Raw genomic sequence first — 22,032 nt, 5'->3', positions numbered from 1 at the left:
TGCCGTAGGTTGCACTATTTTTTTATAGTAGTCTATTAGTTTGGGCTTGATTGTATGCGAATTAGAGTTTTTAAAACTGGTTTAATCAGAAAGAATAACGAAGAAAGCGAGATACAAAGAGAGAGAGCAAACGAAGGAGAAGAAGATGACATAATGAGGCAAAAAAAAAATTATACCCAGTATCAGTTGAGTAATAAGCGAAAAAATATAGCATCAGTCGAGCCGACATTGTTCATGAGCCGATGAACAATGAATCATTAAATTTAAGGTCTGATTGTAAGTGAATTAGAGTTTTAAAAATTGGTTTAAGTGGAGAAAATAGTGAAGAAAGCAAGATAGAGAGAGAGAGAGAGAGAGAGAGAGAGAGAGAGAGAGAGCAATCGAAAGAGAAGAAGATGAGAGAATGAAGCAAAAAAAATTTATACCTAGTAGCAATTGAGTAAATAAGTGAAAAAACATGGCATGAGCTGAGATGAGCCAAGATCAGCAGGTACTATTCATAAGCTGATGAACAATACATCACCAAATAATAATTAGTAAATTCGTAAGAACATGGATCCTATAGATTTAATGTAATGTCATCGCAATTGTGTAGATTATTAGTGTTTAGAAATAAGGCGGTAGAGAAGGATTCCAAAGATAGTCAAGAATGGAGGAGTCGACTTCTAACCAAATACGTTTCTAATCTTAAACTTAAGTCATACCTTTTGTTGGGAAGCAAATTTGCCGACCACCTTTCATTTATCCACATTGTGCCCACCCTTCTAAACTCATGCCATGTGTCCAATTGCTCAATTATTATCTAAATATGAGTTATAAAAGACACATGACATGAGTTTAGAAGGGTGGGCAAATGAAATGTGGTCGGCAACTTTGTTTCTCCTTCTTGTCATTATCGTGGAATAATTGTTTGTTAGTCTTCTCATATAGGGCTGGAACCGGTACGGGACAGTTCGAGATTCAACTTATACCGATACTATATTGATTTTATATTTCGGTATCGGTATCAGTTCGGTACCGCTATTTTCAACCTCGATACTGAACTGAACTGATACCGTTCGGTTTCGGTACCGTTCGGTACTAAACTAGCAGATTCCAGTGTGCACCTTGTTGACCTACTTATACATGATCAACTACACTAACTATGATCCATCATAAACAAAATTCACATAAAAGATACATTTAATCTTCATATGTCCATCACCATTACAAATTCAAACAAGTGAAACAACATTTAGTTTAAAATAACATCACAAGTTCAGCAATTCACAAAGATAAGGAATAATGAATGACCAATGAAAGTTGTCTCCATTAATTTGATGATGAATCATTGGACTGATCAGAGTCAACTTCTTCACCATCACTGCCTTCATCACCTTCACTTCCTTCTTCATCTGTATCACCATCAATTTCAATTGTTCCCTTTGGTTTTGAAGGAGGAAAATTGCTTGAAGATGCTGTGGTAGCATGCTCTACATTCAAAAGTAGAAAACACAAGTTTGTCAGAAACCTACAAAGTTAAAATTTAAGAAATAAAATAATAAACAAAAAAAAGAAGTTAAAATCTCATAATCTTTACATTTCTCACAACTCTCAATGAACTCGAACTCTTTAGGGCATGGTTCCTCATCTTCATAGCTTATTTCATTACCCCTTAATCAACTTTGTAAGCAAATCAATGCTTCAACACTTTTAGGAGTCAATGAACTCCTAAATGAATCAACTACTCTACCTCCAGTGCTAAAAGCCGACTCAGATGCAACAGTTGAAACTTGGACATCCAATATATCCTTGGCGATTGTTGCAAGTACATGGTACTTGTTACCATTCATCCTCCACTATAGAAAAATTGGGAACTTGGCAGGTTCTTTCTCATTTATGGCTTCAAAGGGGTCCAATAAGTACCTATCAACCTCATGTGCTATAACAGATGCCTGATATTTTTTTGAAACAACATTTCTCCAATCACTAATGTAGGAATTATATCCTCTACTAATAGTGCTAGTAATGGTGCTTTCAAACTCTTGCACAACCTTCTTTTGTGCAGGGACATCCTTTGGTGCATATTCATCATACAATGACAATAAAACTCCACGTAACTCCGTCGTTTTACGCTCCACCTCTTCTTGCCCCAACTCTACACAATTGAACAAGTGAGTTATGTGTTGTAGCTTAAATCGAGGATCAAGGATCAGCCCCATAAACAACAATGGATTCAAGTCTTTTATAGCTCCCGTAATATTTGAGGAACTTCTCTTGCATATGCTTGGCCATGTCCATCAAAACTTTCTCGGATGCCGAGTTTGTTTGCAATTCATCAAGCACAAAGAGCTTTTCAATCTCTTTTTCCATGGACAAAACATCATGAAATGTAGTGTGGATGGTTGGTTTGTTAATTGCACTAACTCTTAGGGTAACTTCATAAAATACCCTAAGAAATTGTACAAACACTTCAGCCTTATCCCAATCTTCATGACCAGGTGGCCCCACTTTCCCCCTCCTACCTATAGTTGAAATCAGATTACCATCCTCATCAAACTCTTCATCATGCTCCTTGAAATAGGCTGCAAAACCAACATCATCCACTTCCATTCTTGCAAAGGCTGCTTTGAACTTATAAGCATATTCCAACATAAGAAATGTTGAATTCCACCTTGTGGGAACGTCCATAACGCATAAGCATTTACAAGGGATCTCTTCCTTTGCTACAGCAGCCTTAAAACTATCTAACCTTGCTGTTGAAGAACGCACGTACTTCACTGCATTTATAATGGCCAACACTGTTTTATTCAGTCTTTTCAATCCACTTTCAACAATCAAATTAGTGATATGTGCTGTGCACCTAACATGCACGTACTTACTACCTAAAATTGCTTCTGATTTTTCTCTTATGTTCAGTTTGGACCTAACATACTCAATAGCACACTTATTTGCTGCTGCATTGTCGATAGTGATGGTCAAAACCTTGCTAATCCCTCATTGTAGCAAACAAGACTCAATTAAAACACCAAATGAATTCCCATTGTGAGAAGATATAGGGCAGAAATTGATTACTCTCTTATGCTTTTCCCACTTGTCATCAACAAAGTGGGCTGTTAACACCATATAGTTAACATTTTGAACACTTGTCAAAGTGTCCGTAGTTAGGCATACCCTATGGCGCCTGATATTATGCTTAAACTTCCTCTTCCTCTTATCATACAAAGCCAAAAACTTAGTCACTAAAGTTCTTCTACAAGGGACTGTCCATTGAGGTATTCCAACAAAACAAAAATACCTAAACCCTTGCTTTTCAACGAAGCTAAAAGGAAGCTCATCAACTACTACCATTTCAACACAAGCCTGCATTACTTTATCTTCATTAAATGCCACCATTTTCATCGTATTACCCTTGCTTTTATCTCTAGCAATTACTTTCTGATTTTTGTGCACACTTCTCCTACCCGGATAAAACTTACAGGTTTTATTGATATGCCTATGCATCCCAGAATTTCCATTTGATGTTGAATCACATGCATAATCTCCTAGTTTACCCTTAGGACAGTAAATACACTTAGCCCTCCATTTTTCTATGACACTATCTTCTCCCCCCTTCACCTTAACAATCTTAGTAACTTTATACTCTTTAAAATACTTCCAAATTGGGCTACGTTTTCTAGTAGCCCGAGCAATAAGTTCATCATATTCTACTACATTAGTTTCAGGGACTGATGGAGATGTACCTTGGGAAGAACCAAACAACAGACTACTAATTGTAGCCTTTGGTGTTGTATCTGAGACTTCATCATCTTTGACTCTCTTCTTACCCTTTTTTATCTGAAAAACAAATAGAAAGTAGGGAACAAAGGTCATAAATTAATTACAGCAGTGTATAGAGTTTAATCTCAATTATGCAAGAAGAATAGATAATGTGTCATGCTCTTTAATGCAAAGAGTAACACCATCTTCTGCCTTGAGCAGTAGTATCAATTAAACAACAAAACAGAATAACATATAGCTCCGGCAAATATATAGCTCCAATAGATACACAGTTGATATAACTCCAATAGTTTACCAAAATCAAACAACAAATCATATATAGCTCTAATTGATACACTCAATGTGACTCACTACTGAACAATACACAATTAATACAATTCCAAAGCATAAGAAATCAAAAGTTTGGTTGAAGTAGGAGACAAAATCCACTACAAGCTCTTCCAACAAGCCACCGATCAAATAAACAGAGTATGAAACGCAATATGAAACACAATATGAAACACTTACTTTCAGTTTTCCCATTGAAGAACTTGGGTGGAGAGACTCCGAGAGACGAATCGGTGAAGGGAGAAGTGATGGAGGGAGCTACCACTTGTAGGATGCGTTGATTGATGGAGGCGAATCGGTGAAGGCAGCAGTGGTGGATGGAGCTACCATTTGTAGGATGTGTCGATTGATGGAGGCGAATCGGTGATGGAAGTGAATCGGTGAAGGGAGAAGTAATGGAGGGAGCTACCACTTGTAGGATGCGTCGATTGATGGAGCCATGGAGGTGAATTAGTGATGGAAGCGAATTGGTGATGGAGGGAGAAATCGGAGAATAGTCAGAAGACTCAGAACTCAATTGGAGGCGAGAGAGAATGTCTCTGTAAACCCTAAAACCCGAAAAAAAAACATATGGGTAAAAATCCCTTTTAGACTTCCGGTTCGGGTCGGTACCATTCGGTATCGGATCATATGAAACCGACCCATCCCGATTATAGCCTTTCGGTATCGGTATCGGTTTGGTATCAGGTATGTGTACCGATTCATCCCGTCTCGTCAGTATTCGGTACGGGACGAACGGTTTCGGTACCATTTTTTCGGTACCAACTCCCAACCCTGTTCTCATATATATTTCGTGAAGGAAAAAAGTATTCGTTGATGTTTTAGCTACTTTTGGTTCATCTTCTTCAGAAATAGTGTGGCGAACTCGCGCGGCAATCGCACCCTTGTTTCCATTACAGGAATGATCATTTGGGTCTTCCTCAATTTCATTTTAGTAAGTAGCTAAATCTTCATTTTGTTAGAGAGGCTTTGGTTTCATGTTTCCCTCCATCTTTTTTTCTAATCTAATATATGGTGTGCTAGAGATGATTGTCCTCTTCTATCTCCCTCATTATCTCAAAGAAAACAAACATCAAAATCAACAAAAGTGACTTAAACATACATGCATACATGTGAGTAATTTGTTTCTTACTTCTTTAAGCCAAACAAGCCATTGACTATACGTTCCCCCCGATCCATATCTAATCTGATCCAAACAAAAAAGTTTTTGATCTTTTTTTTTTGTTTATATGCCATCACACATGAAGTATCTACTGAACTGTAAGTCATCAAATAAATATGACTACATTAAGCAAAACTTAATAAACTCCCACATTTTCTTAGTAGCACACACAAGCTCAAACACCATTTTTGTCAAGGGAAGCAACCGCGCAAAAGTCATCCAAGACTTGCTTACCTTCCAAGTGCTTCTTGCTTCATACCCACATGGTTTATACCTTCCTTAACCCATTGAACATTCTTTTGGGTACATTGCAATTCTCAGTTACCTTGAAATTGGGCATGGTGAGGATTGCAAGCCATGTCATATGTGTTGTTTCCCACCATTTTTCTAACTGACACAACTAAACCTCCCTCCATTTCCTCCTACTCTCCCTCTCCCAATTCCACCAACTCCATTGCCCTTCTATCTCCTCCCCCATCAAATTTGACTCGGTTTCATACAAATATATATAATGCTCAAAAAGATCAGGAGAAGGGTCAAAACCTTAATCTCCAAGAGTTTCAAGAAACCCAAATCCAAACCCTATATACCTCCTCCTCCTCCTCCTCCAATCCCATCACCATCACCATCACCACCACCTGAACCAGAAACCATGCCTCAATCACACAAGAAAACCCCTTTCCTATTCCCCCAATCCCAATCCACAGTCCTGCCTGACCCTTCTCCTTTCTTCTCCCAAAACCTCCTCAAAACCCCACTCCCCACAAACTCCTTCTTCCAAAACTTGACCCTCAAAAACGGCGATCAACCCGAATACTTCCACCCCTACCTCATCAAATCCGCCGCCTCTGCACTCTCCCTCTGCTACCCTTCTCGATTCTCCAACTCCGCTTTCTTGTACCAAGTCTTCAACGCTGACCTCACCATCTCCAACACCCAAAACCCACAAGAAAGACACGTCATTTCTTCCTTCAATGATCTCAGCATCACTCTGGAGTTCCCTTCCTCCAATCTCCGATTCTTTCTCGTACGCGGAAGCCCGTTTCTCACGTGCTCTGTTTCGAACAGGACTTCCATCTCGATCTCAACCATCCACGCTGTTCTGTCTCTCTCTTCCAATGAGTCTCGTACCAAGTACACCGTCAAACTCAACAACAACCAGACATGGCTTGTCTACACATCTTCTTCGATTGATCTTACTAATCCCAGCGTGTCCTTGATCACTTCAACTGGGTTTTCCGGCATTGTGAGGATTGCAATACTGCCGGAATCAGACCCGCAGTTCGAGTCTGTTCTTGATCGGTTCAGCTCTTGCTACCCTGTTTCCGGTGAAGCTGTGTTCACGAAGCCGTTTGCATTGGAGTACAAATGGGAGAAGAAAGGGTGGGGAGACTTGCTTATGCTGGCTCATCCTCTGCATTTGAAGCTCATTGATGGTGACGATTGTGATGTCACTGTTTTGGAGGATTTCAAGTTCAAAAGCATTGATGGTGATCTTGTTGGTGTTGTGGGTGATTCATGGGTGTTGAAGCCTGACCCTGTTTCGGTTACTTGGCATTCGACTAGAGGTATTAAACAAGACTCTTATTCTGAGATCATTTCTGCACTGGTTAAAGATGTTGAGGCTTTGAGTTCTGCATCAATTGCGACTACTTCTTCGTATTTTTATGGGAAGTTGATTGCTAGAGCTGCTAGGTTGGCTTTGATTGCTGAGGAGGTGTGTTATCTTGATGTGATCCCGGCGATTAGGAAGTATTTGAGTGATACAATTGAGCCTTGGTTGGATGGTACTTTTGGTGGGAATGGTTTCTTGCATGATGGTAAATGGGGTGGTATTGTGACTAAACAAGGATCATTGGATTCAGGAGCAGATTTCGGGTTTGGGATTTACAATGATCACCATTACCACTTAGGGTACTTTATTTATGCTATTTCAGTGCTTGCTAAGATTGATCCAGCATGGGGGAGGAGGTATAGGGCTCAAGCTTATGCACTTGCCGCGGATTTTATGAACTTAGGCAGGAGGGAAAACTCAAATTATCCACGCTTGAGATGCTTTGATTTGTATAAGTTGCATTCATGGGCAGGAGGGCTGACAGAATTTGGAGATGGTAGGAATCAAGAGAGCACAAGTGAGGCTGTGAATGCTTACTATTCAGCTGCATTGTTGGGGTTAGCCTATGGAGACACTCATCTTGTGGCCACTGGATCAATCCTTGCGGCCTTGGAAATCGAGGCAGCTCAAATGTGGTGGCAAGTAAAAGAGGGAGATAACACTTATGAGCAGGATTTCACAAGGGAAAATAGGGTAGTGGGAGTGCTATGGGCTAATAAGAGGGACAGCGGACTGTGGTTTGCTCCTCCGGAGTGGAAAGAGTGCCGGCTTGGAATCCAACTGCTACCCATTTTACCTATCTCTGAGGTATTGTTCTCTGATGTTGCCTTTGTTAGGCAACTTGTGGAGTGGACAGAACCAGCTCTGAGTAGAGAGGGTGTTGGAGAAGGTTGGAAAGGGTTTGTCTATACTTTGCAAGGGATTTACGACAAACAAGGAGCTTTGGCGAAGATTAGGAACCTGAATGGTTATGATGATGGGAACTCGCTCACGAATCTGTTGTGGTGGATCCATAGCAGAGGTGAGGAAGGAGATGGTTGTGAAAATGGAGAGAACATATGCTGGTTTAAGCACTATCACTGAGTTTGCAAATAGTTGATTTGGGTGGTGTTGAATAACAAACGACGTGATTACTGTATGTCATTGTGAATTCTTCTTTGTTGCTGCGTTTATATGTCACTTACTGATACAAGATTTATCTTTTCATTTGCTGCAATATATATTTATCCGTTTTCATACCTTGTTCCAAGTTTCAACTAAATTTATGAGCTTTTATTTTTGTTTCATCAATATTTACTTGTCATTATGAATCTGGTCATTTACAAATACTTTACAAACAACGCCCTCACCTGTTCTTTCATTCTTTACAGCCCACAGAAAAGAAGTAGTTTACACTTTACAGACATGCATATAAGACATGTTGTCATTTTAAAATAATCATGTATTGATTTATTACTAAAAATTGCTCTCATTTCATTCATCTCCTCATCAAGTTGAGGTTCAGAACAGAAGTCCATGCTATCTTCAACCCTCACGATAACTCTCCGGTAAGTCATCTTCTCATACTGTGAATTAACACATTTTCAAATCCTGCATCATATATATATATATATATATATATATATGTAGTATATATTCTGTTCATCTTACTCATTCTATAACTATATGCGTATCTGACATTCTTGAATCTATTATTGTTCTTATTAGTAGTTTCCTAATTTATTTCAAGCAAAAATAATGTAACACAGAATTTAGAATACGGAGAATTTATAACGTGCAAGTATAGTTTCCAACTCTGCAACACATGACATTGATCTATCGGTGAAATACTAATTGGGAGTTTCTAGATTCTTGGAAACTCAGCTACAACTGGTAGTAAGATAGAACAGTATATATGGCCGGTGTGAGGGTGAAAATTACAACAAGGATGATCACATCAAAAATTGACCTGATTGACGTTGGAGTTAAAAAACTGTGATGTTTGTATTAGGCATCTGCTGACGATACCTACAGTGAATATGAACTTTTGTGGTGTAGATTATTGAGAAATATCACCAAGTAATACCTGGTCTGCATTATTATTTGGGTCTATTTGATTCAATAGGAAACAATCTGAGTGTAGTTCAGGTTTCTATATCGTTTTTTGTTGCTTGGTTAATAGATTGCTGTTTTCTGAATAAATTACATTGTGATTTGCTGATATAATTACATGCTATCTGATAGATTACGCAGCATTCATACAACTTTGTAAGCCAGGATCTTGCTCAGATAAACAACAAACATTATTTGGTAGCTAACTAGATCGGCAGAGAACTAACCAAAAAGGAGAAGCTAGATTGGTCATGTTGTACGTAGAAAGAGATCGAATATGTGAACTAGTCTCTTACTACAAGTCATATAGCTAAATTCAATCACAATTCATTCTCTCTTGTTACTGAAGTTTGAGTTAGAAAACATTCAGCGAAGCATTGTACATGAGCCAAAGTTGTTTGAATGGCTTATATATGTGCCCCTCAACCAGCGAAAAAAATGCATGTTACACTCTCTCTTAGTTGTGCACACACAAAGGTAACACGTACAATCTGTACGTTGTCTAAGGAAGCTAATTGCTTCTGCTTCTTCAGAACTCTCTGTTTTCGTGGGACCGCGCACTCACAGGTACACAGTTGTTCAGTTTCAACTATATTAGAAGTATATATGCCCCCAGTTTCTTATCATTTTCATAGAAGTTTCTTTGTGAAAGAGAACATAACATCCAGTACATCAATCTTTACCTTTCTTATTTTCTTTCCTAGTATGCTTATTCAAACTGTTCAAGGGCAATGAGGTTTGTGAAGAGAGATTCATTTTTTCTGAATGAAAATCTGAGGAATCTCCCTATCACTCCAAGTTGCAGAAGCTCTGTCACACTGGGAAACAAGTAAGGAGGAAGAGTGAGAATGGTTGTTGATTTTGGTCAAACTATAGCAGTTCTCATGTAGTCAAGTAATTAAGTGCCTGATTTTTTGTGCTCCACTATAGCAGTTCTCATGTAGTCGATCAAGTAATTAAGTGCCTGATTTCATGCAGTTCTCATGGTTATTGATTACTGCAAAACGCCATGATTTTGGAGAGTGAGCTCAGATACAAACGTACTCCAGCAGATACGTCACGATTCGTGAGTATTTTCCTTCACCAGTTGGAATAAACAGTCGAGAACTAGCCAGGGCAGCTGGTCTAGCTTTGGGAAAAAACAGGTCTACAGAGATGGGAGTAGGAAGCAATTGTGTGCACACCAAGGCAACACAATCCGTTATCCTGGGGAAGCTTTGCTTCTGCTTCTTCAGCACTCCCTGTTTTATTTTTCTTGAAGAAGCAGTACTCTTGGCTTCTTCAACACAATCTGTTTTGTTCAGTACTCTTCTGTTGTCTTGTTGAGTGAAAAAATCCTACTTAAGGGCGGACACGTACGGTCATTTTGATATCTCTCTCTCTAGCGATAAGAATTGTACTTATGCCCCCTATTTCTTACCATTCTTATAGATGTTTCTTTGTCTCTTTCAAAACTCTATCTTTCTTATTCTTTCCTTGAATTCTTGTTCAAACCAGTCAAGAACGTACATGGCCATGGCCAGTAGTGAGTATTGGCAAGTGGTGGGTGATGCTTTTTGCAACGTACTTGTAGGCGTCATTGAACCTGGAAACTGTTAAAACAGCGACAAGCGTGGTCCGTGAACTAACTGTACCGATATTGTCCCAACTTAGCCATCTCACAGGTGTTAGGTTTTAATCACAAAAGACCTTGGTACAATTGGTTGTTATCCACCCACTTATAAACTTTATTTTCTTTGTCACTTCTTAGATGTGAGATCTCTCCTCTCCAACACGCCCCCTCACGTGCAACATAATTTTTAGGTTTGCACGTGACAGATTAACATTCCACATACTGAGACGAAATAAACCAAGGTCCAGTAACCAACGACACTTGGTGACCATCCAATCGGAAACTCTTTGATGGCATGATAATGACACCCATCTTGAGCCCATGACAAAATGGCACCCAACTCGGGCCCACGATAGATTGGAGGCGCGACTGGAGAGGGATCCGCTCTGATACCATGTTAAACAGCGACAAACGTGGCCCGTGGACTAACTGTATCGATATTGTCTCAACTTAACCACCTCACATGTATTGGGTTTTAATCACAAAAGGCTTCGGTACAATTGGTTATTATATACCAACTTATAAACTTTATTTTCTTTGTCACTTCTTAGATGTGAGATCTCTCCTCTCTAACAGAAACCTACGCACCGCCAATATCTTCTTGATGAAATTCGAGGCGGTGATCAGACGCGTCACATCCAACGAGGTGGACCGACTCCTAGACAGCGATGTCATCCCCCGGGTGATCGAGAAGAGGACTTCGATCGAACTTGACGACTCTAGCTCATCATACATGAATGTTGTCTTATCTGAAACCCTTCGACAACTGCTAGTCCCACTGGAAGAGCGTAGCTCCATGGTGGAGAAAGTAATGTTCAAAGCCTCTGAGGCGGCACCGAAACCTAGTCCTTATGCAGGTGGGAAGAGACTGCGTATGCGGGTGATGATTGATATTTATGTGATTGATGACGATGTTGATGAGAATGCAATCGGTGGTGGTGTTATTGTTGGTAATTATTACGAGTCTACGTTTGCGCTGGTCAATACATTGTCGATTGAGTAAATGGATATGACGAGAGTCCAAGTGCCATCAGCATGGTCCTCTATATCAACTCTATGTTCTTCATGTTATGCAGAAGCGGATCCAAGATCCGAAAGTTGTCTAGGCTAGTTACTAAGGACACAATTTTTTTTTGAGGTTTGGAACCCAGTGGGAAGCTCATTCTCACGTCTTTTTTTTATTTTCAATAAAAACATACAATATGAGGGACATAAATCCGAACTCCGTGATTTGAAAACAACAAGCATAGATATGTTGTAAATAATACTAAACTATCTAAATTGCACCATACGAGACCCGTTCAATTTGAACTCTGTAATTAAAGAATCATTGTCAATGCTATCGGCAAGATCCTTTTCAATGTTCAGAACCATCAGATCATCAAGAAACTCATCTTCCATCTTGTTTTGAAGTCTGTTCTTTATGAAGTTCATAGATGAAAATGTTCTCTCTATTGTTGTTGTAGAGACCGGCAAAGTAAGCACAAGACAAATCAATCTATAGATCATAGAAAAGAATGCTCCTTTTCTTGATTCAACTAATTGCCGACATAAATCACGCACTGATGTTAGATTGGCAAATCTTGGATCCATCCGAATATCTGCTATAAAATACCCATACTCCATATCTAGAGCTTGCAACTCATATGATGTAAAATCCTCCGGATAAAACCTTGAAGCAAGATTGCAAACATCTTTACATTTAAATGAAGCAAAATTATCATATAGATCCAATGTAGCACTAAGAATAAGAAGTTCCAAGGAATCATCTGGAAATCTACTATCCAACTCTGCCAACTGAAAATCGATCACAACATTAAGTATATTGACTCGGTAGTAATGCTCATTTGTGATATTTTGTTCACAAGACCTTATCCTTTTTTTTTTTGTAAGGAGCATACATATCCGGCACAACTATATCATATTTGCAACAAAATGATATAACCTTCGTAATCTTAGCATCCCAACCATTTTCTCTCATATCTTGAAGTTTTGATTTTGTGAGTGAAAGAAAACGAAGAGCATTCAATATGTCTATGGCCTTTTTTTTTTGAAGTGCTTGGCAAAGAAAATCAGTAATTTTTATCATATCATGCATCAAATACAAGCAAAAAATAACCAAACACAACTCAATCTACAAGACTTAAATTATGCTCTTTCCTAAATTAATAAATTAAGTACGTCCACTATAATATGTTAAGATTAACATGATTATGTACATGCAGTCACGCAACTATATCAAAATTGGATATAATGGTTTTCTTATTCAAAGCTCCACATATATCTGATTTCTCTACCAAAACATTAGATTAGGCAACAATTGAAATTAATCAACTCGTAATTCTCAAATTCCATATCTCATTTCAATTGAAAATCCTAACTAGACCAATTTCATCACAAATTCACAACCTAAAATTGAAGAAGCGAGAGGGATGAACCGTGAACGTACCTTACGGGCAATAGGATTTGGAGATAGCATAGCAATCTTATTTGAGTGATAACGTTCTGCACAAACGCCGCCGACAACTTCAAACCCTCAACGATGTTACTCCCGACTTCCCGAGCAGCAACAACCGCAATAACTACTCTTGTTGATAATTTGGTTATGGGTTTTGCTCACTAATACTACCAATCTATGGATCTACTCATCTACCATCAATCTGGGTTTTACTCTTGCCGTTCCCAACTTGCTGTTATACACAATTAAGGCCAGAGAGAGAGAGAGAGAGAGAGAGAGTTACAAACTTAGCGGATCCAGGGAGGAAGCAAATTTGGTTGGAGCTTGGAGGCTTGCAGCAAATTTTCTTAGTCTTTTGTTTTTGTATGGTTACAGGCTGTTGTGTATATATATATATATCTAGGGTTTTTTTTGTCAAAATATTGTATGGGTTGCAGCCCAACCGGCCCTTCATATGAATCCGCCTCTGATGTTATGTATAGCAATCTTTCAATTCTTTAACCAGCTTTCTCAGATAACTCTTATTATATACCAGTTAGCTACACTGAGAAAATCGATCTCATCGAGTACAGTACAATTCAATATCGATCAGAGTCATCAGACCAAAAGATCGAACACATTGGTAACAAGTAACAACCAACGATGCCCAATTGTATACCATCATCAGCTCAACCAACATGGAAAGCCTTTGAGTAGAAGATTATGATGACTTAGTCAGATGGTTTAATTCATTAAGAACTCCCCAAACCCAAATAGCACCCGAAGAACATGATGACAAGCAAATGCAACAAGTTTTTTTTTTTTTTTGTGTGTGATACAAGCAAATGCAACAAGTTAATAATTTAGAAGCTGTTATGATTATTAATTTTGTATATTGATGCTTCTTCTACATGCGCACATTGAGACAACATGGCAGTTGAGAGTTGAGACTGTTTCTTCCTGCTCATCAATGAGAATGAGATCTCCACCATTATTCATCGATCAAATCACCTCTCATGATCAAATACTTATTATGACTTTCAGGGTTGACTCGCAATTAGAATTCAAATCCTACGCGGCTTCAAGCTTTGACTCCCATATTTTCTATTTTTTTTCTTTTTCCTTGTTAGCTTTTCTTATTTCTGCACCTCCTTTCCCCTAAACATTCTCTGATTTCAATTAATAACAATCAAAACACAACGTTTAAGTTCTAATTGGACGGATGGGGTCGCTATATGTACTCCACGACTCAGGCTATAAGCTCCCCAATAATCTAGACATCTAGTCAGCTTCTCACACTAGATCACCGCTCAAGCAGTGAGCTGAAACATATAATAAGAGGGTATCTATAGTAATTGCACATTGCAGTACTACCTTACTCCGATAATCCGATACATGTATGGTAACTATGTTATGCTTAGATGATTCATTTTAGGTCATCTCAGCCTTGTGCTAAAGACGATTTCTTAAGGAAATGAAAGTTCTTCCTCATCTTCAACTTTTTTAAACATCTTTTTTTTTTTCAATTTATTTTCTCACATTGTACTCACCGAGTTTAACATTTAATTTTTGACTCTCGCTCACAGTTCACAGACTTTTAATATCTGAATCGAAACATATGTAAAATAAACATTTCACCCCCGTAGATTTTTGTAAGCATTCATATCCCTCAAAGTGTTGCCATTCAATTACAAGAAAAAAAGTGTCATACTAGTTGATACAATTCATCGTATTAATTAGATAAAATCTCAATTAAGAAAAAAAAAACCAAACAGAAAGAAACAGGCAAACAGCTAATTAAGTAATTAACAACATCCTAAGAAGGCGTTACTTACACTAAGAATTTTTGCTATCCCTCTCATGCTCTGTGAGTAATTTTTCACAATCATTGTTTTGTTTTTGGATGCTACTGCCGCGCTTTTGCATGTGGAGCTCTGTTCCTAAGTCGCCCCCACGTTTCTTTGCGTAGTTTGTGGGTTACATCTCTCCCACCATTCTCAACTGACCCCAAACAAAAAGCGCTTCCTTTCTACACAAACACTGTCAGGAATTTTTAGAAGATTCCAACTCTGCAAACCAAGACGATCTCCGAGATAGATAGGTACGAATTCTTGGAGCTTTTTGACGTGTTGGGTTTGTCTCCCTGCTCGATTTGGTGATCTGGGTGCTGCTGCATTTGCCCAGTAAAATTTAAAGGTTGAAGCTTTGATATAAAGTAGGCTGCTTTAATCTGAATTCTGCTCAGTTTTTAAGGGGTTGATTGTGTTCTGAGTTCTGACTAGGGTTTTTTGTGAATTGGGTGGTGCTTGGATTTTGAGTTTATCTCAACTGTTGTTTTCAGTGTAGTTTTGGTGACCAAGTACACCAGTATAGAAGACTTTAGTTTTACCAGGTCAGTTTGAATTGGGGGTTTTCTGGCATTTTGATATATCAGAGAATTTTAGCCCCATTATTACTTGGTTGTGGTCAATTCACTATTTGGCAGACATTGTGGGATCGAATTTTTGCTTTTGTAATGGTAGCTGATCTATGATTCTGTTACTGAAAGAGACCCTTTTTGGCTCTGGATTTTGAGAACTAGTATTGATGGAACCTATAACAATCCAAAATTAGGTAGACTTTGCATTCAATTTAATCCAAAATGTCCTCAACAACATCACCTTCTCCAAATTCTTCACCTTCTGCAAACCCTCCATCAAATTCCAACACTTCTGCAACCAATGACACCTCTTCCCCTCCTCCACAGTCCTCCTCCTCCCCTCCTCCAACCGCCGCAGCCGCTCCCCCTCCGGCTTCCTCACCCCCACCACCTGTACCATCATCCCCGCCACCAACTGTAGCATCTCCTCCACCAGCTTCACCACCCCCGGCCATCTAACAATCTTTCTAGTTACTTCGTTCTCTACTTCTATTTGAAAGAATCCTTAGGAAAAGCATTTTGTTTCCACCGAGCTAAAACAATTTATCAATGTATTTAGTAAACCAAAGACATTGTTTACTAGCTGTTTTGCTTCAATTCCCCCTACAGAAAAGAAAAATTGAAGATTTAGTTACGATTAGAAATACACTTTTTATCTTTATCCATGGGTCCTTTATTTATACTCATTCAATTGGAAGTATTGATCCAATAAAAAAAATTATGTTTCGTAATCTCATAATCCAATCTTTCAATTTAAAATTGATTCTTGGATACAAATCACGAGAATTTATATTCTTCCTCGAATTTTTTATTGAGAGGGAAAGGATTTAATCTTTTCAAGAACTAAAGTTTTTGTTCGGAATGAATATTAATCAAACCGAAAGACCCTTTAACTATAAAAAGGGTTATAGAACGAATCACACTTTTACCACTAAACTATACCCGCTACAATCAGATTATTGTATATAAATGGACCTTTTGTCGACCCTAATCAAAAAAGAAAACAAAAGATCAGAAAAGCATTATGAAAACTAGAGCGTTTACCTTTTGTATCAGAGGACCTAATGAGATTTGGAAAAGAGGATTCATTTGATAACTCAATAACATTTTTCCCCGAGGTTTTTGTTTCGAACTTAATCTATAATACAAAAATACATTGTAGCAACAAACGAGAGTTTCCTTTTTCTTATTTAAACCGGAACCGGAATAAAAGGACTAACCAAGAAAGAAATGGCACTTTGATTCTATACCATTCGATGGTATATCATAGAAATTCAAATTTTTTATTTAGTTATTTTTTTTTTCAATTTAATAAATCTTTTAGTTATGATTTGTTGGAACAAAAGGGCGGGCCCGGCCCTTAGCCGGGCCGTGGAACTAAAAAGCCCCCTCGGGCGAAATAAAAAAATAAAAAATAAGAGTATATACTATGACGGGCGTTTTCAAGCCTTATTTTTTTTATAATAATGTAACATAGTATTATCCTTTTTCAATTGGGAGGAGAGATGGCTGAGTGGACTAAAGCGTCGGATTGCTAATCCGTTGTACGAGTTTTTCGTACCGAGGGTTCGAATCCCTCTCTTTCCGTTTTAGTTGATGACTTGGTATTTTCTTTCGAATTTATCGCAAGCTCTTTTTTTATTAACTAGTTAAAAATTAATAAGTGGAATAGATAAAATCTTACTAATAAGAGTTTAAAATCAAGCAAAGAAAACTTTATTTTTTTATTCTTCACGTCCAGGATTACGTCCTGGATCATTAGACAGGAATCCGAAGATAAAGAGAGAAACAAAGAATATCACTACCGTGTAAACAAATAGTTTGAGAGTAAGCATTACACAATCTCCAAGATTTTTTTTAGGAAAAAAGAGAATAGATTCTCCACTTTTATACCACATACCCGACTTTTTTTATTTTTATTTTGACACCAAGAAATAAAGTGGGGTGATCTAGATTTGTCGCGGTTGTACAATAATTTCAATATTTGAATTGAAAGTATAGGACTTATCTGAGCTTATTAATTCTACAATTTTCTTTTTGAATAAATCATGAATTTGTCTGGCACTTTATTAAAAATATCATCGAAAACTTACAGCAGCTTGCCAAACAAAGGCTAAGAGAAAAAAGAACAGGGGTATCACCGGCATAACATCTACAATTGGATTCAAAAAAGCGTAGGCTTCGGGCAATTTGGCTACGAAAAAACTACTGGAATAAAGAGCAGAATTAAGGTAGATACAGATCAAACTAAAAATATTAAGCATAACAAACATTTTGTTTTTGGGGATAATTGTATTTATTTTGATTGAGTTGTTAATAAATTTAATTGAGTTTATTATTATTATAGATATTTTATTTAGATATGTTATTATTGATAGAAGAAAAAAAAATGAATAAAAATAAAATAAGATAGACCAAAAAACTTCCTTTTATTTGAACTCACCCAACCAAAAATCCTTCTATATCTCAAATCAAAAGAGAATAGAATAAATCATACTTTCGTACAATATCTTAATTGAATTATATGTAATGATCAATAAATTCAGTTTAATTCTATGTCTACATGTATAGTTTACATGTATAAAAATTCTAATAATCTATTTTTAAAACAATAGATATTTAGACTGGAGTTGACGAATAACCCGTACCAATATTAATGTGTCAAATAGAAATAAATGGGGCGTGGCCAAGTGGTAAGGCAACGGGTTTTGGTCCCGCTATTCGGAGGTTCGAATCCTTCCGTCCCAGAGCATACCCAGTCTATATTTTATTATAAATTATAATATTTTTCCTTTTTTAATATAAAATTTTAATATAAAATATATATCATAATAAAATATATATATAAGGTTGCCTTTTATAACAGCCTTCTGTATTAAGATTGTCTGTATTAAGATTAGATTAAGAGTAGAGTATTGGTATAGAATGTGATTATTGTTTTTTTTTTACAAATTTAATTGAGTTGAAATAACACGCATATGAAATAGGAAATTGAATTCAGTGGCAATTCGTTAAATAATAATGATTTTGATTTTACAGTATAAATATGAAAAAATAACAACGTAAAATTTCAATCTTCTCTTACATCAGTGTTTTTTTATTTATCTTTTTTTAATCACAGACAGTTTACTCCAATATAAATTTATCTCTCTCTTACTAATGATAAACGGATGATAAAAAACGAAAAGTCCTTGCTGTAAAACTTTATTTTTTGCAAAATGCAAATAATTATATCGTATAGGAGATTTTTCAATCAATTTAATCTTTGTAACGAACCGCTATGAGTTCTTGGTACTTGAAGAAGTGTGAAATTGTTGAATTTATTCTATCACTATTATGTTATACAGATTTAAAATAACTTGATTTATTCGTATTATATTTATTTATTCATGTTATATTAGTTATAATTCAGTTAACTAATTTTATTTTTACAATACATAGAAAAATAGTTTATAATTTCGAATTATATAAATAAAAGAATCAAAATAATTTGTAAAAAAAAATATTTATTTTTTTATAGAATTTCCAATATTTAATTCTATTAATCTCTATTAATCTAAAAAAATGGGTTAAGTTTATTTTTTCTTGCTGAGACTCCCCTTTTTCATATAGAAGAAAAGGGTATAGATTACTATGTACCACTCGAACCAATGATTATTCACGATTTCATAATTGAATCAATTACATATGGGTTCCAAAGTGAAGGAATGTTATGGTAAAACTTCGTTTAAAACGATGTGGTAGAAAGCAACGTGCGACTTGAAGGACATGATCCGCTGTGGAGTCTTACATCCACCACTTTTTTATATTATATATTATAGGAATGAAAGTGCTCTTGGCTCGACATCATTTGTTATATTCCGCTGTAACCCCCTTTTTGGGGGGGAGGGGTGATATAATATAGTATAGGATGGAGCTCGAGTATAAAGTATATATTTTTTTTTTCAGGGGCAAGAATCTAGGGTTAGTATCAATCAACAAATTGGAACAACTTCGTAAGTATATTTTCGATACATAAACTAAAAGAGCCCATTCGAGAAAATTTCTAATTAAAAAGGAAGGTTTGTTGAAATTAGTAAAATTCTTTCGATCAAATCAAAAGGAAAGTGTATTATGCAGGAATCAAACATTCGTATGATTCTTTGACATAAAGAAATCACAAAAAATGGTATGTTGCTGCTGTTTTGAAAGGATTTAAAGATCACCGAAGTAATGTCTAAACCCAATGATTCAAGGCAAAGATCCTGGAACAAGGAAATACCTTTTTCAATTGTCTTAACAACTAGATCAGAATGAAGAATCTAAATGGATTTTAAAGAAGACAGACAATTAAAGGGTTAGAGACCGCTCAATAGATGAAGTATCTAAAATAAAGTAAAGGGTTTCTATTTTTAGTTATTTCAGAGTTATCCAACTTGAGTTATGAGGGTGCAAATACGACTAATTTTTTGTTGGGTAAGAATAAGAAAAAAAGTACTAAAATCAATAGTCTAATTAATTTTATGATTTTATGGATATATTTGATATTGTAATTCTATACATAGACATAATGACATAATTTTGAATTTTCTCGAGCCGTACGAGGGGAAAACCTCTTATACGTTTCTAGGGGGGGGGGTATTGTTCATCTATCCCAATGAGCTATTTATCGAATCGTTGCAATTGATGTTCGATCCCGACGAGAGGGAAGAGATCTTCGGAAAGTGGGTTTTTATGATCCGATAAACAATAAAATTTATTTAAATGTTCCCGCTATTCTATACTTCCTTGAAAAAGGCGCTCAACCTACAGGAACTGTTCATGATATTTTAAAAAAGGCGGGGGTTTTTACGGAACTTAGCCCTAATCAACAAAAAAAATTCAATTAATGAAAAAAAAAAAAAGATCAAGTGAATAAATAAGAAATGACGTAGAAGTAATGGGGTCGGTCTATATACATAAAAATTTGACATTACCCCCGATGGGATTATTTTCCTTGGAACTCTATGAAAAAAATTTAGGATTAAACCTGATTATTTTAGTTATTGAATAAACCTCTTTTTTTTCTACTTCTTCCCTGTCTTCCTTAATTAAGTCTTTCACTTAATATTATATTTATATATAGTGTAGTGCCAATCCAACACAAGTCCTTCGTTTTTTTACATTTCAAATTAAATAATTTGATTAATTTAAATTTATTGAAATTGGAATTGTTAGTTCGATTTAGAATTTGTTTTATCTTTTGTATGCTTATGTTTTTGTCAATATTAATATTGACAACAGTGTATCAAATAAATATAATCCGATCGTGGATAAATGGATCTATTTATCCCTGTTCCATAGATTTTATTTCATTCAAATAATCTTCTTAGATTTTCTGTCATACAGGAAGTCTTTTTTGATTAAGATTTAAATCAATAAAACTCGATATATACTAATTAATAAATTTAATAATATTTAATGGATAATATTAAGAGAGGAGAGACAAGAAGCGGTCTATAAATATTTGAAAATCTGTGACTTTATTTTATCTTTTATTTGATAATTTTTGTATTTTCGTCGGATTTGTTCATTTTTATTATGTTTAGAACGGGTTAGAGTTTTTTTTTTTTTCATTGTTTTTTTAATGGTTTGATTGTGTTGTGCCATTCAATTTCGTTATTTATTGGGATTCTGATTGTATCTACACATTCTAATTTGTTTATTTGGGTTGCTAACTCAACGGTAGAGTACTCGGCTTTTAAGTGCGGCTAACATCTTTTACACATTTGTATGAAGAAACAGATTCGTCCATACCATCGGTAGAGTTTGTAAGACCACGACTGATCCTGAAAGGAATGAATGGAAAAAGTAGCATGTCGTAGCAATGTATAATTTTGAGAATATTTCATTCTTTCTTAATGAATAGGTCCAAAATATTATTTCAATTTATTAAATATCAATTTATTAAATAAAAAATAATAATTTTTTTTGTGGGGTCGAGTGAATAAATGGGTAGAGCCTTACTAGAGGTTCCAATTCTAGGGAAATAAAAAGTAACGAGCTTCTGTTCTTAATTTTTGAATGATTACCCCATCTAATTAGACGTTAAAAATATATTAGTGCCTAATGCGGTAAAAGCTTTTCCGCTGAGTGGATTATAAATTTCTTATGAGCCCTAACTATTAGCCATTCCCTTTTATGGGGTAGAGATAAATGTGTATAAGAAGGTAGTATATTGATAAAGAGATTTCTTTTTTTTTTTTTTTTTTTTTCAAAATCAAAAGAGCGATTGGATTGATAAAATAAAGGGCTTCTAACTATCTTGTTATCCTATAAATGAACATAAACCAACCTATTGTATGGAAAGGAAGGGGAGGTTCTAGAGAGAGAGAGCCCGTTGATGAGTTCCGAGGTATCTAGTTTAGAAATACCTTGTTTTAACTATATCGTACTATGTATCATTTGATAACCCCCCAAACCCCCTATCTTTTTTCTGATTCAAATTGAATTTAAAATGGAAGACTTTCAAGTATATTTCGAATTATATAGATCTCAGCAACACGACTTACTATACCCACTTATCTTTTGGGAGTCTATTTACGCCCTTGCTCATGATCGTGATTTAAATAGATCCGTTTTATTGGATAAT

At 36.2% G+C, this 22,032-nt stretch overlaps 2 protein-coding genes and 1 non-coding gene across 3 annotated transcripts in view; all 3 read left to right on the top strand.

Annotated features, from left to right (window-relative positions):
- The first annotated feature begins 5,744 nt into the window (after positions 1 to 5,744).
- On the top strand, positions 5,745 to 8,401 carry LOC126797624 (probable endo-1,3(4)-beta-glucanase ARB_01444). Its single transcript, XM_050524293.1, has one exon. The coding sequence runs from the start codon at positions 5,760 to 5,762 to the stop codon at positions 7,944 to 7,946; it is 2,187 nt and encodes a 728-aa protein (XP_050380250.1). The 5' UTR covers positions 5,745 to 5,759; the 3' UTR covers positions 7,947 to 8,401.
- An 8,520-nt stretch (positions 8,402 to 16,921) lies between these two features.
- On the top strand, positions 16,922 to 17,009 carry TRNAS-GCU (transfer RNA serine (anticodon GCU)). Its single transcript has one exon. It is a non-coding gene; the product is annotated as a tRNA-Ser (tRNA).
- A 4,888-nt stretch (positions 17,010 to 21,897) lies between these two features.
- LOC126797355 (maturase K-like) overlaps positions 21,898 to 22,032 on the top strand; it is a 697-nt gene continuing 562 nt past the window's right edge. Inside the window, 1 exon segment of the mRNA XM_050523995.1 lies at positions 21,898 to 22,032. This exon segment is cut by the window's right edge and continues 522 nt beyond it. Coding sequence (XP_050379952.1) covers positions 21,898 to 22,032 — 135 coding nt within the window.

Source organism: Argentina anserina, chromosome 6 (genome assembly GCF_933775445.1).
Source record: "Argentina anserina chromosome 6, drPotAnse1.1, whole genome shotgun sequence".
NCBI lineage: Eukaryota > Viridiplantae > Streptophyta > Magnoliopsida > Rosales > Rosaceae > Argentina > Argentina anserina.
Note: the sequence above shows the minus strand (reverse complement) of the source record. Positions and strands in the feature narration are given on the sequence as shown.

Bases quoted from the DNA above. Each gene is read 5' to 3' on its own strand.
- LOC126797624 (XM_050524293.1), top strand. From the start codon at position 5,760: ATGCTCAAAAAGATCAGGAGAAGGGTCAAAACCTTAATCTCCAAGAGT.